We start from the raw sequence: 22880 nt of genomic DNA on the forward strand, positions 1-22880 counted from the left end.
TCAGATTACTTACAATGTCACCAAGTTTTGTTATCCAGCCTCAAGAATGTGGCAGATGACATATCTTGAAGATTGCTTCCCATATCAGTTAGTAATCTGTTTTCTTGCTGGCCTTTGGCCATAATAACATTCTGATGATGTGCCAACTCACTCCATTCCATCATTTACCTATGAGTGTATTTCAAACCCGGAAATTAAAACAGAATATGTATTAACTAAAAAGTTCCAGAAGGCATACATTCATTTGCTTGCAATCTTATTTCAGTCTCATTGTTTTTTTTTAAATAACAAAGTAGCACATAACTAGAAAATACTTTATTTCATAATTAAACAAAATATACCTCTATATGTAAATCTGGGGAATTTTGACAAGATTGTCTGATAATAAAAGGCAACTATGGGAATGTTAACATGGAGACCAGGATCAAAAGGCCACTATTCCACTGAGACTCACAGCCATTTGGCTAAGCTTTTCCCTACATTGGCTAGCTGTGACAAGCTGCCTTGTTTTTTCTCCCCCCTCTGAAATATAAGAACTGGTAACTTTAAGAACTGGTATTTGAATTTGCTTGTTTTCCTTTTTCTATCCTTTCTTCTTTTCATGGTGCATCTTTTAGAATGAAAACCTTGCACTGAGACTACCTCGATTTAAAAATATATATATATATATTATATATGACACTCAGACAACATCAGGAATAATATGGACTAGCTTTTGTGCTAGTTCAGTAAAAGGAATGTTTGGAATCTTGGCAGTTGGAGAATTATTTCATGAGCTTTTGTCAGCCCCACTAGGTAGACCAGACCAGGAAATCAACCTCACAGGAAGGCTAAAAGTACTTTTATTGAGATTGGCTATAATAACAGAATCTTGCAAGTTAGATTATGCTATACCTCCTCTTCCTTCTTATAGTTCAGTGAATTAGGGAGGTGTCTGTCTGAGCTGCTTCTGAATGTTATCTGGACATTTCTGGACTTAAAAAGCACTTTAGCCCCTTTGCCTAGGCAACAGCTTCTGCATATCTCTATCAAGGTCATCTTGTTTACTCTCTGCAGCAGTGTTTCTCAACCTCAGCAGCTTTAAGATGTGTGGACTTCAACCCCAAGCTGGCTGGGGAATTCTGGGAGTTGAAGTCCACACAGCTTAAGGTCTCCTTCAGTTGAGAAACACTGCTCTACAGCTTCCCTACCTCTGGACTCACAGTGCAGACTAGAACCAATTGTTTTATAAGAGATAGGTAGCTTGGTGGGCTCCAGATGTGGGCTCCCATTACCCCAGCTAGCATGGCCAATTACAAGGGATTGTGGGAATTACAGTCCATAATATCTAGACAACACTTGTTATTTTTGCATAAATGTACACATTTGGATAAAGGGCAGTTTATGATTTGGAATGTAATCAAGGGCTATGTGTAGGCAAGGCAAAGAGGAATGTGAATGTGATCTATGTAAAGTGGAAGTGCTCAGAGTAAAACATACATTTAAAAAAATCTCATTCATTCTTTTTATTCATAAGTTGGTTCCTTCCTCCATCTATCCTGTCCACTTTTAAAATCATCAAGATTAATTTAAAGTACTTTCTGAAAAAGTATTGGAGGCTGAGTGGGGCTCTCACTACAGCTTATCTGCTCAGGCTGTGGAGGTGCTGCCCATAGAGAGGAAAAGGATAATGATCTTTATTAAAGGGGGTAATGATTATTTGTGTTCTATCTTGTCCTAGGGTCTTTCACTCAAATGCAATTACCCTTATTGGGTTTTTAATCTCAAAGGAATATTTTCACATTTCTTTGCATGGAGCAAAATGAGTGAAGTTATTATGTGTGACGGTTATCATTGGCTTTGTTCACACAATATTCTTAACTGGGTCATTTAAAGATCTAGCAGCTACATTCCCATATCATGCTAAATTTGTTTAGATGTTTCTGTAACATAGCATATTGAGTGTACCTAGCCTGTTTGGTTAGTTTATAGTTTATGGACATACCATGTGAACTCAGAAAAATGGAACAATTCAGTAACCAGGTCAACTGTAAATATAGCCTATATATGTGAAGATACTATATAGTTCTGTGGGATTCCTGTGATATATGGAGCTGGATTTTCCATGGCCTGAGATGGCATTTCACTTCTATTGCCTCACTGTCCCTCAAGGTCATCAATGAGGAACTTGTTTTTCTCCTTCAGAACTTCATAGAGCAAATCCTTGCAATAACGATTCCAGCTAGGCAGCAGCTTGTACAGCTCCCTCATTTTATCCTGGTTTGTTCTCTTTGTGATGATTTTTTGATATTGCTCATCATTCAGGACAACTCCATGCAGCCGATCCAGAATTCCTTCCACTGTGGCTGTTCTCTGAATGAGTGCCTCCCGATGGCGTTCAATAAAATGCACTTCTGAGGGCTGCACCTCTGTAAAAAAAAAAAGAAGAAAGAAATAGGGATAAATTTATACTAGAGACTTACACTAGTTCAGCACGAACCCTCTCTTCGCTGGAAGCCTTGGAATTGTAGTTGTGTGATAGAAGATTCTTTAAGGATATATATTCTTAACTGAAATCAAGATTCTTTGTATAATTTCCTTTATCTTGGAGTAAAATCCACATATGCTGTAGATGATAATGATAAGAATGCTGTGAAATATATTGTTCCTCTCTGCAATATTCTGATGGCTTCCTTTTTTTCCACAATTCAAGGCACAGCTTGACAATCAGGAGAACATTTGTTAAAAATGAATGCATGCTACATTAGGAGCCAATAGTCTTCTCAGTCTCTAGGGGAGATTATACAAAGGCTTGCATAAATCATCAGGTTACAACCATTTAATTTTTCAAATAAAAATAACTTTTATTTAATTGTGGGGTTCTAATAATACTGCTTTGGGAACAACAAACACCTTGGTTGTAGTAGGCTCAATATTGCCAAGCCAAGCTTATACCATTCTATACAAAGAACTTTGAAAGAAGTTTCAAATAAAAACGTTATTTTCAAATAAAAATAACTTTTATTTAATTGTGGGGTTCTAATAATACTGCTTTGGGGGACAACAAATACCTTGGCTGAGTAGGCTCAATGTTGCCAAGTCAAGCTTATACCATTCTATACAAAGAACTTTGAAAAAATTGAATCCAAGGTATGAAGTGAAAGCTGAAAGGTGAAAAAAAGTCCTTATGAAATAAAATGAGCCACACAGTCAGCACTTTTCACATCTGGCTTCTACTTCAACAAACATGAAGAGATGGATTTCCCAGATTGGCTCCTGAAGAGAAAATAGCTGAGCACTTTGTTGGATATTGTCTATATATGCAAATAGGCTGTCTTTACTAGGGTTCTGTGTCATCTACCTACAATTTCTTGGAGTTTTAGGAAGATCAGATTGGCATGAAACTGAAGTTTCACTTAAATTTGTTCTAAGATACATGTGGCAAGTAAACAATCATGCAGGCTGATTCCTGACTACTGATGGAGATGTTAAGGAACTCACCAGCTTTTCTTGAGTGGGTGCTGAAATGGGGCATGGGACTCTGAACAAAACTGCAAGCACCTGGAAGAAAAAAAAAGAGGTTACCATGCAAAATCAGCAATAAATGGACAATACACAGAATTTTATCTGATATTCTCTAAAAGATTACATGTGCATAGATCAGCTCAAGAAGAGAAGCTGGAAAAGTTATGGAAGAAGGTGGCAGCAAGTGAATTCCACAAGGAGGCTGGAGCTATTTGATCAGCCTGATGGACCCTATTGGGTTTTAGCTTGAGATTATACCTGAGGCTCTGGTACACAGTTTGATTCAGTCCTTGGTCTCCACCTAGAATGAAGCTGTGGTGACAGCTTTAGATTGGATCTCTGCTGTGCTCCCTGGTTTTTGGAGGGCCTCCAGAGGATGAAGCAATGCCTAGGGTGTTGCTGGATGAAAATGAGTGAATCTGACCAAATACAGGTACAGTAACAGCCTTTATTGTTGCAGTGTTAAGGGCAGCAAAACATGCTTATTTCTCTGCTCTTATTATGTCCTCGGGGTGTCGGCCAGTGGCTCTGTTCAAGGCAATCTGATCTCTTCTATGTCAGGAGGGACCTGGGAGCATCTGAAGGGTTGGTGTGAGGATAGTTCTTGAGACCTGGTGGATAAAAATTGTTCAGATTCACTCTGACTTTGACTCCAGCTGGGCAAGTTCATTGGAGATGATGACACAGTTTTCCAATGTTATCTGGGAGGAGTTTGAGCCTGTTAGTCCATAGGAAGTAGACAGGTCCCTGGTGCTGTGGGTGCATCTACTTGTATTTTACATCCATGCTGCTCCTGGTTGGTTAAAGTCTCCAGGGAGGGGGCATGTAGATGGATCCATGCAGTGGTTTCTGCTTCCTTGAGAGAGGGGGTTGTTTCACCAGCTCTTAAAGAGGCAGTGGTCCATCCCTTCTGCAAGAAACCCTTGCTGGATCCTACTGATCTGGTCAGCTTTCAACCAGTTTCCAATCTTTCCTTTTTAGGGAAGGTTATTGAGAAGATGATCACCCTACAGTTCCAGGGGATCCTTGAGGAAGTGGATTATCTATACCCCTTTCATTGAGGCTTTAGGCTGGCTTGTAGTACTAAGATAGCTTTGGTCACATTATTGGATGACCTTTGATGGGCTTGGGATGGGGGTAGTGCATTCATTCTGGCCCTCCTTAATCTCTCAGCTGCCTTTGATACCATTGACCATGGTATTCTTGTGGACTTAAGCAATTGGGAGAGGAGGGGCACCGTTTTGCAGTGGTTCTCCTTCCTCATATTCGTTCCAATAGGTGTTGGTGTGGTGGAAAGGTTTAACCGTAGATGGTCTAGCCCCTGCATTGTAGGGTGCTCAGGGCTCTCCCCTCTCCCCTTTAACATATACATGAAGCAGCTGGGAGAGATCATCATGGGGCCTGGCTCTTCCCCTGGGCTTTTGGGTCATGATGTGTTGGAATCCTGATTGGATGATGGCATTATTTCTGTTTGGATCGACATTTTTGCTTTATTGTTTCATTATTGTTTATCAGTTTCTGCACTGTGGTTTTGTATTCTGTTCATCAGATTTTGTTGAATTTGCTGTAAGCCACCCAGAATCACCTTGGTTGAGCTGGACAGCGATACAAATGTTTTAGACAAATAAATAAATAAAATAAAATAAGCACAAAGTTTCTCCTAACCTGACCAAGTTGAATGGGATAGGTGGAAAGATTTTAACATTCTTCTATGGCACAGTAATTAAAGTTTTGGTCTAGCATCATGGAAACCCAAGTCTACTGTTTCTGGGTGATTTTTAGATAGTTACTGGGTGATTTTCAGATAGTTATTTCTCAGCCTGGCCTATCTCATGTTTTTTTAGATTCCTTAAGAAAATGGAAGAGAACAAAGGAAGAAAATGTAACTAAAGAAAAATAACATTATGTAGAAGAAACAAAATTACCATACATTGTTTTATAATGTAAAATTTATATATTATTAAAAACAATTATTACAAAATAATATTACTAAATTATTTAAAGCATTAAGATGGAATGAAACAGCAGCTTTTAGATATGGAACAGAGAATGTATGGATAAGATTGCTTTTTGTATGTAACTTGTACAGGTTAAAATATTTAATCAACAGCACAACTAAAAAGGAAAATGAGCTGGGAAGCTCTACTCCCACCCCCAATATTCAGTACAACATCAGAGAGGTTGTGCAGGTGAAGTTACTATAGTCTTCAGGAATTATCTTCTCTCTTTCTTCTCTCTCTCTGTCTCTCTCTAGGCTTCTTGTCCATTCAAGACAGGAATTTCCATTTATAACTTGTATTGGGTACTCTTGGGATTAGACACTTGGGATTTTGCTGATGTACCACCACTATTCTGTCCAACAGTCTTGCTACCAGAACTGACAGTGGTTTTGGACTCAGAACTGAGGGCTCTTAGAAGTTAATTCTGGGGGACTCGAATATCCCTGGAACTGCTTTGGTTATGGTTGCTTAGGACTTCATGGCTGTCATCACAACCATGAGTCTGTCTGAACTTGTTTCTGGCCCATCACATATCAAATCACACTTTGGATTTAGGTTTTTTTTTTCTGCTTGGCAAAAGGACAGTGGTTTGAAAGTGAGGGATTTACATTTTCAGAGTTTTTTTTCTGGGTTGTCTGAGCCCTTTGATGATCTGGACCTTCTAGAGAGCATATAGAACATTTTGAGAACAGAATCAATTAAATTTTTCATTATTTATATTATAGTTCCAGCAGTTCAATCTGTAAAGTATTCAGGGGATCTGCCTGGTCAGATTTTTTTGGGATTACTTTTTAAGGCCGGATTATGTGGACAAGATGCTTAGTCAAATTTGACCAGTCAGATATTTACTTGATTCTTGCCTCTCATGGCTTATCACTAGTAGAAGGGGGAGTTCAGATGGATCCAGGAGACTACCCCTGAAAACAAAATATTGGACGTAGGCGATTCAAACAATTATTAGTGGTCAACATCTAGGTTTAGGGTTAGCTCTAGTTTTGGCACTGAAACTGCCTTAGTCATCCTCTTTAATGATCTTTGATGGGAGAGACAAAAGGAATGTAACTCTGTTGAATTTACTGGACCTCTCAGTGCCTTTTAATACTGTTGACCAGGGTATTTTGGAAAGGTTGTCCAAGTTAGGTGTGGGTGAAACAGCCTTGATGTCGTTCTGCCCATTTTTTGATGTCTGTCTCCAGCAAGCAGCGCTGAGAGACTTCTGTTTGATTTCATGGCTGGAGGGTTTCACAAGTCTCAGTTTTGTCACTCATGAAACCATTGATGATCTGGACTTTAGAATAAAGTGTTATCTCTTCTTTTCATCAGATCCAGAAGAGGCATTGGAAATGCTGAATCAGTACAGGGCTGTAATGGGCTGGAGGAGGGTCAACAAACTAATCTCAAACTATACAAGACAGATGCTATTACAGGATGATTTATGTATCCAGATGAGTGGTGTACAACCTGTTCTGGATGGGGTTGCACTCCCCCTTAAATAACAGATTTGTAACTTGGGATTGCTTCTGGACCATGTCTGACATTAGATGCACAGGTGGCCTTTGTGGCACAAAGCACCTTTCATCAGCTCAGGATGGTGCACTGAGACACCAGCTACAGCCCTACCTGGATAAGAATAATCTTGCTCTGTTAAATTATGTCCTGATAATTTATAGTTTAAATCACTGCAATGTAATTTATACCTGGCTCTGCCCCAAAGCTGGCTTGCAAACTTCAGTTAGCACAATTTCTGGGGCAAAAATAGTCACTAGAGCTGGATTATATGAACACATCACACCAATTCATTATGATCTTCATTAGGTCTCCATTTATTTTCAGACACAATTCAATTTGTACTATCAAACTATAAAACCCTTCATGGCTTGAGATTACAGTATCTGAAGAAAATTAATCTTCCTTTCTGTTCCTACCTCTGTCATAACAATCTTCAAAGCTCTGGGCACCCCATCCCCCTATGGGACACCCTCCTATGCTGAGATATTGTAAATGGCTACCTGAAAGCAGTTCCCTTTAATATAGCTTCCTGCCAGCAAGAAACACCTGAAGTGGTCTTTATTGTTTTTGTAGCATCAGAGAAAGACTTTTTTCTTCCAGGCCTCTTAATAATAAGTTAATGGTGCTCTGATATTTTTAGCTTTTTAGTGCTGTTTTTACTCTTTGTTACTATTTATTGCATTTTGTATATTATATATGGCCTTTTAATGTATTATTTTATGAGTTGTTTTAACCTACTGCTTTCATTGTTTGAAATTTATGGCTGTGCAAGTTTTTTTTTTTAAATCAGAAGCATTATAAACATGCTTTAAATAACTAAGTAAATAAATATAAATAGTTGTACTGATTTAATAATCAGTAGATAACCATGTATAAAATTGGGTTTGGTTTCCATACGGATGTTATAAAATATGAGAAAGGGAGTAGACCTATTTCATAACCAACTTTTGGAAAGATAAATCAAAATTCTAATGAAGAATTTCTGTGCAACTTGAAAGGTTTTTCTCCTCATTGGCTGGTCAGGTAAGGACATGAACTGGCTCAACCTCCCCACAGCTGTGGTTCTCCAGGTGCACCGAACTTCATCTCCCCAAAAGAGCTTGGGCTGGGAACTAAGATCCAACACATCTGGGGATTACTAGGTTAGAGAAGAACCTGGGTCAGCCCTGTTCCCTTTTCCGCTGCAGAAATCGCCCATCCCATGAGCTACCTTTCTCAGTGGCTTTGAGAAGCTTCCGCGCTTGCGGCTTGCAGTTGCTGTCTGACAGCACGGCGGCCGTCACCTCCAGGGCGTAATCCTCGCCGTAGTAACTGATCAGGAGGTCGCTCAGATCCAACGCGTCCGCCTTCTGCAGCCGCCCTTTGGGGACATTGTTGTAGCCCGGCCTGACCTGGAATTCGTTGAGGTTCGCCTTGAACTTTCGGAGCTCGTCCTCCGTCAAGTCCTCCAAGGCTTCTCGGAGGTAGCAGCGGACATTCTTCGCCATCGCGCTTCTTCCGCAGAAACGGAAGGCTGAACTTCGACAGAAAAAGATGGAGAAGACAAAAAGGCGCAAAGCGGAAAACGTTTGCAAGTGGGAGGACTTGGGAGTCGATTGCTTGCCCAACGTGGGTTCGGCGTTACTTTCGCTTTTCGCTTCTTGCTCCCGCGAAAGACACCTTCAGGTGGCTAAGTAGCTTTGTCTACAGCTGCCAGGACTCTGGAGGTTTCCGGAGGGTCTCGTAGAGTTACGGATTCAGACGTGCACTTTTGGCAACACCTGAATTCTTCAGGGACTGAGAGGCAAGTGAGCAAGTAGTTAACATTAGCACTTGTTTGGCATCGCATTGCATCTTCAGATGTGTGGGGCTGCAACAGAGAAGTGCAAACTGGGTCTGTCTGTAAATGTTAATAAACAAACAAACAAATACTCTTCCTTCCTGGCCATATAGGAGGGGATAAGAGATGTAGTTTGATACATCTGTGGGATACCCAACTGGATAAAGAAGCTTTAATGGACCCTCATTCTTTATGTGAAACTTAAAAGCACCAACAGCTTGGAACATCAAGGTACTTTGGGCAATTCATTACAAAATTTTTAATTTAATTTAATTCTTAATATTCAGGAAGCTTTCTAACATGAGAAAACCTTTCTAGCTCCTCCATCCTGTTTGCGGATAACAAGGAGATGATCTGGAAAGCACTAGTTCTGCCTCCTCATCTCATAAAAGCCATGCCACCTTCCATGTATAGAAGGAAATGTGAAGGAAGGCAAAGGCAGAAAACAAAGAGCAGGAAGATGATGAGTCCACAGAGAGACAGTAACATGGTTAACATATAGCATGGGAGGGCAATCTTCATTCTTAGAGCTCCAGATGGTCCTTGCTTAATCTTGTGCAACTCTTCCCTTAGTTCCAAAACCCTTTGCAAGTTATTCATTCAGGGCTCTGGAAAGAGCTAGCTGTCCCTTCCCAGAAATTATGACCCAACGCAGTTTCAACTGGGATCCTGTTAGCATCTTAGATAAAGCCAAATCCAAAAATGCTAGGGAATTCCTGGAAGCTTGGCATTCAGACAAATCAGCCATCAGTAGACACATTTAATTAAACCACAAACCACATTTGCACACCATTCAAAAGACACAGTAAAAAACTTAGGAAGCAAAGAAAAAGACTAGATCACATTCCCTCCAGCAGCCAACACTCAGATAAGCAGGGATCAACACAATCAGACAATCAGGCAGAAAACAATCCTCTAATTAGGGAACTACCAAGAAGGAAACCACCAGCTAACCAAAACTGGCAGGGCAAGCAACTATATATAAACAGGCAGAAAACTCCATACTCACACTGATGATATTACCTAGTTGGGGAATGAAACATCTGTTATGCAGAGTGCAGCTATAATCACAGGTCATGCCAAAAATACACACCAGCGTTAGAGAGATTTAAAGAATGCAATGTCCTTATCTTGTTCTCCAAAGAAATCCAGCCAGAAAATATAAAATATCTGGTTGTTTATTGAGAAAAATGCAAAACTACATAAAATACAAGTTTTCATGCAAAAACATAGAAAAAAATCACTTCTCATATATGTGGCATCCAAGACTTATCCACTACACAAGTTTAACAAAGTCTCTAGTCAAAAACTCTCAGAGAAGAGATACACTACTTAGTTATTAGTTACTATTACATAACCCATAAAACTGATTACATGATGGTTAAAATTCTACTGAGCAGCTGGGCATGGAATCCTCCCGTTTTATTGCCACCCCTTGAGTAACTAGCATACAGACACCAATAGGTGGCAGTAAATAGCAGTATAAGTGCACACTAATAATAATAATTTGCACATGTCTTGCTTTTCTAGCCTAAACAATATTTTGAAGACAGCGAGATCCATTTCTTCCCATGAGAAAGTCCTAACAACATCTGCAAGCAAATAACGGAGCTCAGAGAGCACCAAGAACTTCACAGTTCAACCCAGAGCTACATATATTCTCTTCTATTGTTCCAATTCCCTGTTTCTTACTATTCCTGATGGCCTTGAGAAGCTTCTCTTATACTTGCAGTTGACAGGTTATAGAACTGCAGCTGTCGCTTTCAGAACCTATTTTCTTTGTAGTAGTCAAGCAAAAGGTTGCTTATCTCCTGTCTGTCGCCTCACCCCTTTGGCAATGTTGCCTTCTTGACAGTGAACTCATTGAGTTTGCCCTTGAAATTCTTAAATTCATGGTCCCCCAAGTCCTCTAATGCATCCAGCAAACGGTCACTGGTGCCATCACTCTCCTTCAGTGAAAGTACCCACTAACTCTAGCCCCAAAAGGGCACTAAGTCAGAATGGCAAGAAAGAAAAGCAGAAGTGAAATCTGAATTTGCCATTTATTTCCATTATTCAATGGTGAGGGACAGCACTGTGAAACAAGCTTCAGCCTGCCTCAATTTTGTTGACCCGTTGGACAGGGTGAGAACTTTCTTATTGTCTGTTTTGTGGTTTCCATTTGGGTATGCGTGTGATCCTGCCCTTAAGTAGTTATAAACATGCAAGTTTCACAACAGATGATAGTTACAACAGTGGAAAGAGATAAAAAATGCTTTAACATTATCTGAAGCTGGGGTGAACTTGGCAGAAGTCAGATAAATAATTAGCTGGAGAATTTAGAATGCTCTTCTTAAAAATTGGAATAATAATGCTTAAATTCCAGCCTTTTGGGAGATGGCCCATAGAATTGACATAGATACATATTTTGGCTAAAGTAGTTTTCACCATCCTGGATTATCTTTAAGTCCCCAGGAATGAAATCTTCACCTAAGACTTTGTGGGAGAGCAAGCTGATCTTATATAATTTTAAATTTTATTATTGTTTATTGCATCTGTGATTAACTGTATATTATAACATAGGTTGGAACAATATATTAAATTATTATATTATTATAAAAAAGTCCATGTAGAAATAGAGTAGATTTTCCCTTTGTGAGTGTAACAAGCCCTTGAAGGGAAAGCTACAAAAATACAGGGCTAGAAGATGCTGTAACACAATGGAATTCTTAGCTACGTTGGAAGATTCTGTGAGAAGGAAATAAAATCCCCCCCCCCACCTCAGCAGGAAATCAAAGCTTCCCATTTGTCTCACTCTACCATTGTTTATCTTAACAGCAATCCAGGTATATGACTAAATTAGAGTAAGAAGGGGCTCACCTAAAAAGGTTACAAACGGAGCAGGAAGAATCCAGAGTCCTCCAGCCCAGCGCAAAATTAAACAACTAAAGACCTAGCAGGAAGGGCCAACATTCCTTGAAGCCGTAATCGAATCATAAAACGATTTGTTCCCTGAAGGGATCTACATTCCACTTAGACAATACCAGATAAGGCAAACACAGGAAACCCCCGCTCAATAGGGTGCCTGACCTTAGGTCACTCCCTTCTAAAGCTCTAGTCAATTTCACCGGAGAGCCGCTTTCTTGGAATTCTGGTTAATTACCTTTTCTAAGAATTCCTAGAGGGCGGGCATTCCTGCACCTTTCAAAGAGCAATAGGATCTTCCCTATAAAAGGAACTCCTGGGGAAACCCCGAGCGCAGGCCGACAGCTGATCCTTTTGTGTATCTGGCTCTCGGAAATAAAGTCTTCTCTCTCCTTCAAGCAACCGCCTGCGTGTTTATTCCCGGCTCGGAGACGAACCTGGTAAGCTAACAATTCCAAGACCTCAGACACACCTAAATAAGAGGAAAAAGTAGATTTTATTAAACACCTTTACCATTCAATGCAAGAAGAGATCCAGGTCCCTCTGCAAAAGGGGCTGTGTTGGCTGGGCACTCCTTGGAGTCTTATCAACGCAACAAGCCATGGTTTTTATAAATTTGATACAAGACAATGGGATCTTACCATCACTATTTACAGTTCATTATCACCCAGCTTATACATGTTCAGGCCATTTATTACTTGTGCTGAAATTATTTGAATTTCCCACTTCCACTCAATCCGGAATTAGTCCTTTCCCCCTCCCCCAAATAGAGATTTAAATGGAACTTTTAATTCTAAATAACACAGTGAAGTTCAGCTGATTTACACAGGACAAAGTCTTCCAGGAAATCCCTATGCTACACTGAGAAAGATAACCATCCATCTAGATGCTACCCATCTATTAACTTACTTTTGTCGTTCCCAAGACTTGCTGCCGCTGGAACTGAATTCTAGAAGCACGCTTGCCATCATGATTATTCTCTCTCACTCAACACAGAACTCTTCCATTTCATTTCCACTTCTGTTACTGTTGAACAGAATTCTTAAACTCCTTTTTTTCCCCAGTCCTAAAGTAAGACCCAGCATTGCTGTTAGAGACAAATCCACAATAAGTGACCTAGTTTTAGAAATAACATAATGAGCTTGCAACTTATATTTTTTTACTCCTTACCTGGCTTGTCCTTAATAATTAAGGTAAACATTTCCCACATTAGGCAGGAATGGACAACCTGTAGCACATGTGAATTCCATCCAACCCCCATTTTGTGGGCCCAGAGCATCTTAGAGTGCCCCCCTGAAAACTCGCTTTCTTTTGGCTGAAATAAGAGGCAAGATGAGTGTGTTGTCTTGTAGAATACTCAACCTCTCTCCAAAAAAAGGCTGAAAGTTGTGCCCCAGCTAACATCACTGCCTTTTTTTAAAGGCCTTTTTTCTAAAATGAAGTGCATCCCTGCGAAGGAAAAAAATTGCTGCCCATTCTCATGGAAGGAGAGCTATCTTAATGTCTTGGCACATCTGGAGATGTCCAACAGAAAAGGCCAATGATGTCCATGTAGTATTGCAGTTCTCACAATGTCTTATTGATCAGAGCAGTTACTATGAATCCACATAGTTCAGGGCAGCCTTTACAAGACCAGTTTGCTTTGGAGGAGGAAAAGAAAGAACTAGAGACTTATGTAGCTCCTCTAAAAATAATTTTTATTTTACAAATGTACAAGTTGGGAATGATTAATTTTTTTTTATTGTATATAGAAAACAACAAAAACCCAGAAAAAACAATAAACATAACTTTTTTAAAATGGTAATTTTTAATTAGTAAAAAACATTTTACCAGATTTAATTTTTAAATTCTACTACCAAAACAAATTTTAAAAAGTACAAAACCCCCTAAGAATTAACATATTAAAATGATATAAATCAACTAAATATACTCCACATATCAAAACATCAAATTACCCATAAAATGGTGTATCCCTGTAAAATATTATAAAACTATGTCAAAAGGGAAAATATTTGGTCACTTTTTGGTTGAAAAAAGGTCTTTTTTGCTTTTTCAAAAATCAATCAATTACACTTTTTTTAAATCCAGTCCTTGATGTTTGTATTAGTAGTACCTTTCCAGTCTCTCAATGTAATTCTCTTAACTCAATATAACTTCTCTTATGCTTAATTCTCAAACTTACAGTATGTGAATATAATGTATGCTGTATAAGTAAAATCATATATTGGCCAATGAGAAATATAACAGGAAAAATAAAACCTAGATGCAGTGTAAGAGAGTTAAATGAACATAATGAAATTATACATTAATAGAATCAGAGGATTAAGAAAATAATTTCCTATGTAGGGAAATAGCAGCTGAAAGAAATGTTGTGACTCTCCTGGTAGTATTAGGAACAGATGTCCTCTGGCAAAGGGATGTCTATTGATGGCCATATGCGTAAAAGCATAAAGCTTAGGTTACTGCAGAAAGGGCACTGAAGGAACACCTTGGCTAGGAAATCCAGTTCTTCCAATGCAGAGGGGCAAAGTCATTCTGCGAAAAGGGTATTATTGTATCTTCCCTCCAATTTTGCAGAGGGCAAGACACTGAAGAGGGCTAAAGTGAAATGCTACTGTGTGATGATACATACAGTAGTTTGGTGGCATGAAAGGTCTCCTGTTCATATACTGCCAGTTTGGGGCACGTAACGGTGCCCTACTCTGCTTTAAGAGCTATGACTGATGCCCACCGCCAGATTTATTGGAAATTTATTATTTCTGTCAATGTCTTGGTAATTACAAGCTGGGACTGAATGTTTGGGAGACACCACCAGGAAGCACAGGTGATGCTGAGGGACTCAGAGGCCCTACGCATCTTAGCCCTAGATGATGTCAAAACACATTCATGGGAGAAGCAGCGAAGAGACCATGAATACTTATGCCACACTTTATTATGTGGCCCTTGCCAAAAGCAGCTGTATAACTGGATGGAATGAGGCTACCCACTAGGAATGGCAGTGAAGTGTTGAGGTGGAACTGGTTGTGCCCTGCAACTTGTCCTGTGCCCTTGAAGCTATGCAGTTGTTAGGTGAAGTGGAAAATCCCACCTTACCATCAGCATAGAAAGTTCAGTTGGCTGCCATTTGGGGTTTTCTACAAGGGACAACTTGCAGTTGGGCACCATCTTGTCCCAGTCAGACAGAAAAATTGATGGGGCTGGTTCTGTTTTTTAAAATACCAAATCATTCTTTTATGGCTTTGCTGTAAGAGACTCACAAAGGCAGCCCTGGTGTGGATATTCTATTGAGCCAGTCCAAGCCAAGTGGAAGTTACATGCACATTTTAAAAGTAAACTGAATTTTTAAAAGATAAGGAATCTACAGCAGGGGTGGGCAACTCTATCTGAGGGACACATATCAAGGTCCCTTTTGCAGACCTCAAACACTCCTCTGACCATGGTTGCTGAAAACCTATGGTACATAGGTTTCCTACTATGTGGGGGAAGTGTTCACCTTAAAATAGGCACATCACAGTTATAAAGCAAAGCAACCCTTCAAAACGTCCCTCCCAATTCCACCCAGTGCAATATGTGACTATACTTAATTTATCTCCTCAGTCCCCACCAAGAGTTAAGTATGGTCAAAATTGCTACCCCAAAATTGCTACCCCTGGTTTATAGTAAACAACTCCAACTTGATGTCCTCTAGTCTTTCTCTTCAAGGTCTTCAATGAGAAACCTGTTCTTCATCTTCAGGGCTTCATAACACTGATCCTTGCAAGAATAGTTCCAGCTGGGCACAAACTGGTAGAGTTCTCTCATCTTTTCCTGGTTGGTTCCCCTTGATAAGACTTTTTGGTATTGTTCTAAATCAAGAATACGAGCTCCATATAGCATATCCATAATTCCTTCCACATTGACAGTCCGCTGGATCAGTGCTTCCCGATGGACCTCAATGAAATGTAACTCTAACCGGAAGTGAAAGAGAAAAGATTGAAATGTTTTGAGGAAGCTTATTTGCTACTGTACAAAACATTAATTATCTGCATTGGATGAAGAGGATCCTTAGATGAGCTGCTTTTTGCACTTGTGAAAGGCAGGAATATACAAACGAAGCCAGAATAGCAGCTTCCTTACTTGTAACTGTGGTTTTCCAACTGTTCATCTGTGCAAACAGCAAGTTTTTCTCCTCTATGGACTCTGTGCATCACACATATGAGTAGCATGCTTACCTGGAAGGAGGTGGGTTACATGCCTAATCATTTAAGAACAGGCCATTTAGCCAAGAACAGGCTAAATGAGGCATTCTGTGCTAATCTGAAATCGAAATAGTAATGGCATAGGAACACTGAGGGCTGCACTCAGGTTACAACCTTCCTATATGACATTGCAAAAGGAATGTTGACATATAAGGTGGCTGAGGTAGTAGCAGGTGTAGTGAAGTGGGATTTGCTGTAAGAGGAAAATTTTTCTTTTGCTAAGGGGTACCAGTGAAATGGTAGCAGTGATCCACTTAGCATAGTGCTGTGGTGAAACTATGGAGCCAGTTTGATGTAGTGCTTAAGGCATCAGGCTAGAAACTGAGGGACTGTGAGTTCTTGTCCTGCCTTAGGCACAAAGCCAGCTGGGTGACTTTGGGCCAGTCATTCTCTCTCAGCCCTAGGCAGGAAGAAATGGGAAGCCACTTCCAAAAAGCTTGCCAAGAAAACTGCAGGGACTTGTCCAGGCAATCGCAGAGTCAAAAACTGACTCAGAGGCTCACACACACACAACATGGTGAAACTGGCACACCTTTTTTCTTATTCCGTTAGCAAAGGAAGAGATCTTTGGTGCAACAGAATTGTGCAGTGTGGTCCAAGTAGAATGCCAGAGCCCTGTGAGCATCTACAGAATGCTCTAATTCAGTAGAAAAGGCTGGGTGAACAGCAACACAGTAAGTTCATATGGAAAATAGAAACTACCTTAGGAAGAAGAAAGGTGCTATCTGATCTCAAAGCAACCTTGTTGCTATGGATAGGTGTAGAGAATTTGCTCTGAAGATGCATAGTTTACCAGCTCTGTGAGCAGAAGAGACCATTATCAGGACATTGAGTTTAAAAATCAGGAGGTTTACGGCTACTATAGCTATATGTTCAAAAGATTTGCAAAATAAAATAATAAAAGATTTGTTTCTGAAAGTAAACAAAAGACCCCAAGTTGGAACAGGAAGTTTAACCAGGGGACCAAACTGAAGACACTATTAAGAAAAGTCTTAGCTCAAGGATATGAGAAAACAGGGTAATGTTCCATCTGAATGTGAGAATTTGAAATGCCAGCGAAGGAAGCACAGAGCTGAGAGAGCCTTTGGAATAAAGCTACAGCAAAAATAAATAAAATAAAATAAAATAAAATAAAATAGGGGGTGGGTGGGGAAGCAAGCTAATTCAAAGATGGAAGAAACATGGAGTAAACAATTAGCTGAGCAAGAGTGATGCATCGATTCTTTTCAGGCTTTCCTGCAGAAAGAAAGTAAGACAAAGAAATGGTAATGAATAAGACAAAGAGGATGGTAGGTACTACCTTAATTCCAACTCAGGAGATTTGCCTGCTATGGAAAATTAAGTTCCGTAAAGTCCAATGCAGAATGTGGGGAGATGCACCCTGAGATACTTTGTGATGAACTCCAGTGAGAAAGAGAACCGGCAGGAAGGAGGAATGCTTCTTAAATGCCTGACCTGCTTCAGAACAAATGACGTTGAGTATTCTCTCCTGCTGTGAAGAGATCAGCTGCAAGCAGATTCCACTGTGGAACTATGATTCAGCTTCCATTTATCTGTTGCACTTACTGAATGGCTGAGATTACCCACCTTGTTGTTCACATCCAAACATGAATGCTGATAGGTGAATGTACAAATCTCAGAATCGGATGGTGAATTCTAGGAGATAGAATGTGCCCCATTCCTGTTTCTTGAGATAAAAAAAAGATCAGGGATAGCACTGAAGGCAATCCGAAATATTCTGTTGCAAAGAACAGGATCAAAGGCCATTACGATATAGTAAATTGTAAGAAGTTCTAGTTGATTCATATGGTAAAAATGGAGAGAGAAAGGAGATGATTGTGTGTGTGCCCCACTGGTTGTTGATGCACTGATAGTGAGAAGTACAGAAGGAGGCCTTCTTAGGACTGTGTATCACTGAAGACATTGCCTCACTGCCTGGATGAGGAGTAGGCATGAATATGGAATATGTGCAGATGAAAAGAGACACTATACTAAATCTTCATGTAGAATCTGACTAATGGTGTTTTTATCTTGATCACAGCCATGAGCACTAAAAATTTCTGAGTATGAAATACCAAGACAGAGGGATAGTCCTAATACCTGCTGCAAGTCACAACAGGGCTTGAGCCTTGTCTTGAATGAAGAATGCTGTGAAACAGGGAATCCAAGGGGCCTCTCTAAATGGGAAGGATGCTGTTAAGTGCAGTTTGGACTACATGAGTTTGATGCAAAGCCAAGGTGATACAGTGAGTAGAATGGCTGCCAAATTGCAGAAGGTACTGTACTTCAATCATGCATTTCTTTAGGAGCTACGGAACCTTGAAACAAAGCGCAGAGGAGAAGACAAAGTGCAGGGAGTGACACAGAAGTCTTAGCAACACAGAGAGATCAAACTCTATTGCATGGCTTATGCATATCATAGTTGGGACCTAAGGATCAAAGATAATGGTTTCCCAAGCCTCAAGGTGGTAGGCCAAGCTCACTAGCAAAACCTCACCACAGGGTCAGAAACAATGACTCTGTCACTTTAAGGATGAAATTTGATGATTAGGATGATTAGGCCTTGATTGCTGTCCAAGTCCAGGAGAGCCAGAATGGAAAGACTCATCTCTGATGACTTGCAGGACCAAGAAACGGTTAAGGCAGCAGCTGGTATGGATACAGTAGATATCCATACAGCTGGTATGGATACAGAAAGTACTCTTTCTTGTTGTGCTGCATTCCTTAAGATACAGATATATTCTTCATATGTGGAGTTATGTACACCATTTATTTTGAATTACTATTTCATCCGTTGTAAATAGCAGCTTTTCTTTTTTATATATAAAATGTTATTAAAAGTTTTAAGTACAATAATAAAAGATAGTACAATCTAAAAAGAAGGAAAATAGAAAGAATAAAAAGTGCAAAAGAGAAAAAAGAGAGAGAAAAAAGAGAGAGAAAAAAAACCTAAGAAAGTGACTTCCCACCCTCATCAAGACAAGTATAAGCAATTTCACTATCTCGTCACCTTCTCTTAATTAACAATTAACAGATAGAAAACTCTTCATCCCATAACTCAACTATTAACTATAGGCAAATCCAATAAACGGTGTCTTTTCTAATCCAAGTGTCTGCAAAAAATCCAAATAAAGCCCTAAAATAATAACATTAGTTAGCAAATAGAAAACTCATCTTTCCATACCTCAGTTCACTCTAAGCAAATCCAATACACACTGTATGTTTTCCAGTCCAGATGCCAACAAGTCCAGAAAGAACACCCCCCAGAGTAGCAACATATCCCATTTTAACCCTGATCAAATAAGCCAACTTTATAGTCCTTTCCTTTACATAAAACAATCTTGCTCTTTAATCCATTCTGATGATGATTATCCCATGTCTCAAATTTCTTCAAAACTTTAACAAGCCTTTTTGTAAGTCCAGCAAGAAGAAATTATTCCATTTACTCTCTCGAATTGGCATTTTTATTTCCTTCTTAATTTTTAGAGCCTTATCCAATTTTTTTACATATATCCAGTGATAGATTTTTGCTTATGTTATTCTCCATAATTGCTTCAGATAAGTTTAAATCCAAATCTTTTTCTGTAACAGTTTCTTCTGGTAGAATAGCTTCTTCTGGGAACAGGATGTTCATAAAAACACACAACATATTTGACACTATTGATTCAAAGACCCACTCCACAATATCTTTACATGCAATTATAAGTTGCTTATCTTGCTAGGTCTCCAATGTCGAAAATAAATTTTCTTTCTCACGAAAATACATTTATTCTTTAAAATTTATTTAAGGGTCTTAATATTCCAAATCAAATATTCCAACATTTTCTGAGCCCTTAATCCATTTAAAACTTTCTATAGCCAAAACCTTGCAGTCTCCTCATAAGGAGCAATCATATGGAGCCCTGCTTGGGCAATTTTGTGTCCTCTCTTTGTCCAGAGAGGGTCAAAGGAGCCAATGTACTTGTCGGCTCTTTGTTCTTAGCCACAATTATCAGCTCCGCTTTGTGCTTCTGGAGATAAATAGTAGCTTTTCATGGGTAGATTTGACCAGATTTGAAATCATGGTGCAGGAGGATGGAAGTTAGCCTTACCATGCTGTGATCCTAATAAACCTATTATCTGATATTGAGTGTGTATATCTAATGTAGCCTTCTAAGCCTAGTGCCCATCTGCCCAGATATAGTATGTCAGGCTATAGCAGCCAAGCTCCTTAAGGATGATGGGCAAGATGATACAACAGTGGAGGATCCATGGTTTGCATAGTTTGGCAGATTTGTACACAGTGGGAAGACACTAATCACAGTACCTTTTTCTTGATGTTGTGTGCCAGAAGCACGAGATGCCTGCTGAGTCCTTTGTTTTTTGGCTGTGGTTTCTGTTAGATTCTGCAAATCCTCTAAAACAAAAGGAAAGAAAAATGAAAACATGAATCAACACTTTTCTGTTTAATACGGTATTTTCTCCTTTTAGGGGAAGGCAATGTATAAGTCAAAACAGTAAGTCCCACAGATGGTTGTCACAACCAATTTAGTACCATGGGTTTCACTGAGTGTACTCTATATGTGACACAGACATAGATTACATATTATTTCCCAGGAACAAATGAGTATCTGGTTATTAAGAGGTATAAAAAAAATACAACAATGCATAATCCTGAATATACCCAATAAAAGTTACATGAACCTTGCTATGAAGTTGCTCTCCCCTCTTTAAAAGGATACATTCTACATTCTAAGGCAGGGGTCCCCAAACTCTTCAGTTCATCAACCCCTTCATGAAGTTTCAGATTGTTCATCGACCCCCAAACATTTATTATATGAAAATAATACAATAAAAACTATTTTAACTAAAAGTACTATGAATAATAATAATAATAGATAACTCTTAGGTCACTCTCACTGGCAGCTGATCATCCAACCCTGCGTAACACTGTCTCACCTCTAGCCACCTCACCTTTAGGACTAGGGATTGGTGTGGAGCTGTATAGAGACCCCAAAAGATTAATTAACCCCAATTGACTTTCCATCATTTATCGACCACCTATTGACACCTAGACATTTACTGACTCCCTTTTGACCCCTAGACATTTATCAACCCCTTGGATAGTCCCATTAACTCTTGGGAGTTGATACTGACTACTTTGTTCTAAGGTATGAATATATCTCCATGAGTTCTACATTTCTACTGAATGCTATGAATTTCCTGGTCAGGCAAAGCTTTAGTATACCATGGTTTGCTTGTTTGACCAATTAAGGTCAAGATGGTTTTAGTCTTACTTTGTTTTTGTGGTTGTGTGCACTTTGACTTGGGTGGCAATAAATGTGCATCTCATATTATATAATCTGTACAGGTAGTCCTCGCTTAACAACCATGCGTTTAGTGACCAAAAAGTTACAACAGTGCTAAAAAAGTGACTTACGACCAGTGCCCAAAGTTACGACCGTCCCATCACCCCTGTGGTCATGTGATCGTGATCCGGGCGCTTGGCAACCAGCTTGCACTTATGATGGTTGCAGTGTCCAGGGGTCACGTGATTGCTAATTGTGATATTCCCAGCCAGGTTCTGGCAAGCAAAATCAATGGGGAACCGCATGATTCACTTAATGACCATGGTGATTTGCTTAATGACTACAGTTGTTCACTTAACAACCGCTGCAAAAAAGGTTGTAAAATAGGGTCTGATTCACTTAACAACTCCCCCACTTAACAATAAATTTTCCAGTTGTTATATGAGGACTACCTATAACTGCTAAGTGGACTTATGAGGAAGAAATGGTGGACTGAAGATGGCTCTGCTAAAAGCAGAGCTGATGACCACAGCGGAATGAAGAGCCGGTGAGTAGACCAGCTCTTTGTAAATCCTCTCTGGATAAGGAGAGGACTTGAGATCACCCTCAAGTGCTCCATACAGTTGCTCCTCATGAGGAGACTTCAAGACAGTGGTCTCCATCAGGTTTAAAGCTCTGGGAGATGAGGGAATAGCCATCTTGCTCAAACCACAGTCGGCGCCTTTGAGGACAGTGGGTTCACCTTTTCTAATGGCTTTTGGAAATTGCTTGCTAACTGCTTTTTAGTATTAGGAACCTTTGGATCGACAAGTCTGAAAACACTGGGTGAGTTTCCTTCAATCCTTAGCAAAATAAGTTTTAAATACTTATTTAAAGTTTAAGGACTTAAAACATTTTTTTTGGAATAAACAACAAAAGGGTGATTAGAACTTTGATTTTGGAAAGTTACAAGTGGACTAAGGGTCCAGATAGATTTGAAATAAGATTTTGGAATTAATTATAAGAATCCTTTCCATGGGAAAATTCTCTTAAAAAAACATGATTAGGATGAGACTTTAAATGTTGGACATTAGTGGGAACCAGAAGGACCTAAGGATTACAATTAAAGGAGACGAACATTCAATTTGATTTACTAGTACGGAATGAAGCAAAATAGTTTAACATTGGACATATTGAAGGATGTTTTTGAACAATGGATCCAGAAATTAATTTTAAGAGTGTCTGCCTCTATTGATAGACTGTGTTTAAAAGATGTTATGAAACAGAAACAAGTTTTACCTGACAAGATTGAGATTGATCTGAAAGTGAATTTAAACATGACAGGCTACAAGAATGATATGGAAAACGATGCTACTCTGGACATACAAAAGAAACCGGCTGATATCTTAATAATTAAAAGGGATATACAAGCCAAGAGAATGACCTGGATAATTTTCCTATATTGGATTTACAAAAGAAGCTTGTTAAAGCTTTGAAGAATTTTGTGAGAAGAGGCAAAGAAAAAATGAAAAGAAAATCAAGTTCTAGGACATTTTTTGGACGGACTAAAAATCAGGTTTGGTAAAAATAAAAGGAAGGAATATAAAGTTGGTTTATTTGTTCAAGGTTAAAATAGATA

At 39.3% G+C, this 22880-nt stretch overlaps 2 protein-coding genes across 5 annotated transcripts in view; both read right to left on the bottom strand.

The window, feature by feature from the left end:
- Positions 1 to 300: 300 nt before the first annotated feature.
- LOC103066252 (apoptosis-associated speck-like protein containing a CARD) lies at positions 301 to 8615 on the bottom strand. The gene is made up of 3 exons (XM_007440840.4): positions 8224 to 8615; positions 3481 to 3540; positions 301 to 2408 (listed from the first exon to the last, which is right to left on the bottom strand). Exons 1-3 carry the CDS (start codon positions 8498 to 8500, stop codon positions 2137 to 2139), a joined length of 609 nt encoding a protein of 202 aa, XP_007440902.1. The 5' UTR covers positions 8501 to 8615; the 3' UTR covers positions 301 to 2136.
- A 4794-nt stretch (positions 8616 to 13409) lies between these two features.
- LOC103066013 (uncharacterized) overlaps positions 13410 to 22880 on the bottom strand; it is a 50879-nt gene continuing 41408 nt past the window's right edge. For 2 of the 4 annotated variants that reach the window (XM_088142585.1, XM_088142589.1), the window contains 2 exons: positions 20281 to 20370; positions 13411 to 15683 (listed from right to left, as the gene is read on the bottom strand). In XM_088142585.1, the coding sequence (XP_087998711.1) occupies positions 15421 to 15683; positions 20281 to 20370 (353 nt within the window). In that variant the 3' untranslated portion in view covers positions 13411 to 15420. The other 2 variants (XM_088142586.1, XM_088142587.1) reach the window with 2 other exon arrangements.

Source organism: Python bivittatus, unplaced genomic scaffold, assembly GCF_059951505.1.
Source record: "Python bivittatus isolate LINGU-HERP-01145 unplaced genomic scaffold, Pbiv_v1 ctg000440_np1212, whole genome shotgun sequence".
Classification (NCBI taxonomy): domain Eukaryota; kingdom Metazoa; phylum Chordata; class Lepidosauria; order Squamata; family Pythonidae; genus Python; species Python bivittatus.